The 4,078-nt window shown below is 40.3% G+C and overlaps 1 protein-coding gene across 1 annotated transcript in view; it reads left to right on the top strand.

Annotated features, from left to right (window-relative positions):
- Window positions 1–408: 408 nt before the first annotated feature.
- The window catches only part of LOC118416237, a 14,305-nt gene continuing 10,635 nt past the window's right edge, over window positions 409–4,078 (top strand). Inside the window, exons 1-2 of the mRNA XM_035821322.1 lie at window positions 409–866; window positions 1,550–2,256. Of these exons, the coding sequence (XP_035677215.1) occupies window positions 1,568–2,256 (689 nt within the window). The 5' untranslated portion in view covers window positions 409–866; window positions 1,550–1,567. The remainder of the gene's footprint in view (window positions 867–1,549; window positions 2,257–4,078) is intronic.

Here is a 4,078-nt window from a genome sequence, read left to right as displayed (position 1 = left end):
ACTAATTCTGTCAAGTTCAAGGCAGGTCACATGGAACCCATGACCCTCTGACCTTGACCTTTAGCACCAGAAACACACGTGGAAGCAATCAAATGGGCAAGTTAAGTTGTTTTCAAGAAACTGCGCATTGGTAGGATTCAGGGGAAAAAAATAAAACAGAGCCACTCCCCCCTCCAGATTCAGTAAGGTAGAGCCATTGTACCAAGGTCACAAAATAAAAGCAATATTCATGACATTGAGTTATCATCAAACTAACCTACTCTTTATCTCATATTCATGAGGCTAAGCAGTGCGAAAGAAGAAGAGAACTAACCTTATTATTTGTCAAAACATCATGTCCTTCATGGATGGAGGCAAGTAGCCCCCAAACATCTACTTTGATAAATGGGACGAGTTGAGCAAGGTGATTTTCCCGCCAGTGACGTCAGCACAGATCTCATCTCCTATTGGTCAAAACTGCTGTATGACCTCTGACCTATCCACAAACCGGAAGTAACCTAGATAGGATGTAAACACAACTTTGGATCCAGAAAATTTACTAAATCTGACAGTTTCTGCGCTCATGTTGTCTGTATTTTCTATGTTTGTGGTCTGTCAAGTGTTCCACATACTTGGAATGCTTTCTGTTCTTAGTTTTTTGTAGAGTTTGGACACATTTAACGTGACGTCACCTGGTCAAAATAATTCTATTGTCTGGGGTTGTTTTGTTTGAAGTGAGGTTGCACAACAGTCCGCAATGAATTATAGATATATAAACTGCACTGCGAAGAGCCGGGCTAAAGTGAGAAAAAAGACCGGCGGTCGAGCCGTCAGCGGCCAGGAGAAGTTCCTTCAGTGGGATTGTGGAATCAGAAAACGAAATAAAGGTGAGTTTCTTTTTAGAAACAATTGACAGTTACATTATGTATCACAAAATAAGATGGATGGAAAATGGAAAGACACACCCCTTTGTAGCCATATGTAATGTGTTGTTTTCAGGCTTTTAATACAATGTTGGAAATATCGGAGCCTGGAAATGAAAGTATTCCACTATGACTATTGTGTTGTCAGGCTGCAAAATGTGAGTTCAATATTAAAAGTTTAAGAGGCAATATTTATCAGGGTGATAAGTGATACAAATATCAGAATTGGGTTTCCATCAATGAAGTCAATGGAAGTGTTCAAGTCAATCCTACAAGTACTCAATGGTTGCACAATCTTTCATCATCGTAGATTGGAACAATTTTTCTTGGCAACAAGTTGATGGCAATAATCACTGAAGTTGATAGCATTTTTCCTTAGCTTGTCAGGAAACTTAAGTATATTGGAACATACCATAAGTATCATATAAAAAGACTTCCCAAGGAAAGCTGTAACACAGTGAAGTTAACATAGGTTCCATAAATGTAATGTTATCTATTTTGATATGAATAGCAGAGAATGTTATCTATTTTGATATGAATAGCAGAGAAAGTTATCCTGAAATTGTGACTCTGGAATTATGATAATTAAATTTTGCATACAGTTTGAAGCTCTTCTTTCATAATCATGATTTTGTTTAATGATCCAGGTATCACCTAGTGGCATCATGGTGAACAGGAAGGGAAAATACGGCTGCCACACTGGCAACACCCTCCGCATGGGCTGTGTGGCTCGGAAGAAGAACAAGAACTACTGTGCAGAGTTTGGCATCTATGTGGGCCTCTCCGGATCTGCTAGAATCACAGCCGAGGAGGGACAGAGCATCCTTGATGACTTCTCCGGGTTTGTGGATGATGGTGAAATCTCTCAATCACTTTCTGGTCTTCAAGTTCAACAAAGAAGGCCCTGGCAGTGGAGGGACATGAGGTTTGGTTCCAACGAAGTTTTCTTTTCTATGAATAAGCACAAGAGATGGGAGCTCCCCGCCCTTCTCAAAAACAGTGTGTTGGATCTGGAAAGGCACGAGGATTCTGAGTACAGAGTCCAGGTAGTCGAGCATGAGCTTGCGACCGCTGTAACGGGCGTGGGGCGGAGCAAAGCCGACGTCATATCTGTCACAGACAGCAAGAGGGAGATTCCACAGAAGAAGAGCAAGCGTCAACATGCGTTTGCAACTGACCTGATTGCAAAAGCAAAGCCTAAGAAGCAGGGGAGAAGGGTGAGGAGGAGAATTATAGCATCTCAAGAGGAGGAGGAGGAGGAGCATGATCCTATAGATGACCTTCCCATCCTGAGATACGAGTGCTGCTACCCAAGAAATACTGAGGTTTATCCTTGGTACAACGAAAGGCAGTGTGACCAGTACGCATGGTCTTTTTAGCGAATGCCCACAAACGCCCACTCTAGAGAAGTCCGCGCTGCACGAATCTCATTTTTTTTGCTTGGAATATGTCCACGTTGTGTTCCCATGTATTAATCCTGAGTTTCAAGTCAATCCATCGACCCGAAGTGACATAAATCAAAGTTTTCGATTCTCGATGGTCTTTTTAGCGAACGCCCAGTAAAATGTCTTTTTAGCGAATGCCCACTATATCCACAAAAATATCGGCCGTCGCGCAACGACACCTAAACCTACCGCCACAAACATGTTCAAGATGGTGTCCCATTGATGTGTACGGAGTTTCCGTGCTTTACAAGCATTTTAAGTCCCTGTTTTTCGTCAAAATGTACAGCGCCGATACTGCCATACTTTAACAATGGCAATTCAAAATGGCGGGCACTAGTCATGTGACCTCCTTGCGGGACTGTTCTATAAGTATCGCGGGAGGGACTGTTGTAGCATAGCTTATCATACAACCATTTTAGATTGAATTCTGAACAAGATTTTCAATTCATAGTGCTATCATCTGACAGATATTTACATTGTGGTCCTTTTTTCTGTGCTATAATTACCCAGGTTTGAGGAACTTAGTGCAAATATGGATATTGATTCTCCTCAGTGCCCAATTAATGTACAACAGGCTCAGACACATTAGTGTTATAAACCTGACTAGGGGCAGGTAACCAATACTAGAAAAACATAGCTATTCATTATTAACAATACTATTTACATTATAATAATAACTCTTCACCAAACTGGACTTTTCTTATCTTTATTTATCACAGAAACATTGTTACAATGAGGATTTGATTAGATGAGTATCTGTTACAGTGTGTACAAACTTATTTCAAATACAAAAATGTATTTCATTTCACTTCCTAAATGTTTTTTAAAGTATTGGAAGGGATTGACACATAAACAATATCAATTGCATTATTTGTGTGCAGAAAAATGTAATCACATGCTATTAATAGTCTAATAAAATGTTGGAACATGGCACGAGCGGGCTCCTCTTCTGAGTACAGAAAGGAAATGTTTTATAACATTTAGTTATGACGTAGAAAATTTCAATTGTAAAATGTACCTTTATTAACATTGACAAACAAATTGTTTTTCTCTTCTTAATAAATGACAACAATACAGGTAAGTGAGGTGTGTTTCCTTTTATAACAGGCCAGGTAAGACACCGTACAGGTAAGTAAGGTGTGTTTCCTTTTATAGCAGACCAGGTAAGACACCGTACAGGTGAGTAAGGTGTGTTTCCTTGACTACAGACCAGGTAAGACACCGTACAGGTAAGTAAGGTGTGTTTCCTTTTATAGCAGACCAGGTAAGACACCGTACAGGTAAGTAAGGTGTGTTTCCTTTTATAACAGACCAGGTAAGACACCGTACAGGTAAGTAAGGTGTGTTTCCTTTTATAGCAGACCAGGTAAGACACCGTACAGGTGAGTAACATGTATTTCCTTTGATTACAGAGCAGGTTAGACACCATACAGGCGAGTAACGTGTATTTCCTTTTATAACAGGCCAGGTAAGACACCATACAGGTAAATAAGGTGTGTTTCCTTTTATAACAGACCAGGTAAGACACCGTACAGGTGAGTAACGTGTATTGCCTTTGATTACAGACCAGGTAAGACACCGCACAGGTGAGTAAGGTGTGTTTCCTTTGCCTATAGACCAGATAGTGTATTATACAGGTGAGTAAGGCGTCTTTCCTTTGCCTATATACCATATAGGCCATTATACAGGCGAGTAATGCGTCTTTCCTTTGCCTATAGACCAGATAGGTAT

This window comes from Branchiostoma floridae, chromosome 5 (genome assembly GCF_000003815.2).
Source record: "Branchiostoma floridae strain S238N-H82 chromosome 5, Bfl_VNyyK, whole genome shotgun sequence".
Taxonomy (NCBI): domain Eukaryota; kingdom Metazoa; phylum Chordata; class Leptocardii; order Amphioxiformes; family Branchiostomatidae; genus Branchiostoma; species Branchiostoma floridae.
The sequence above is the reverse complement of the archived record's forward strand: the minus strand, read 5'-3'. Positions and strand labels throughout refer to the sequence as shown.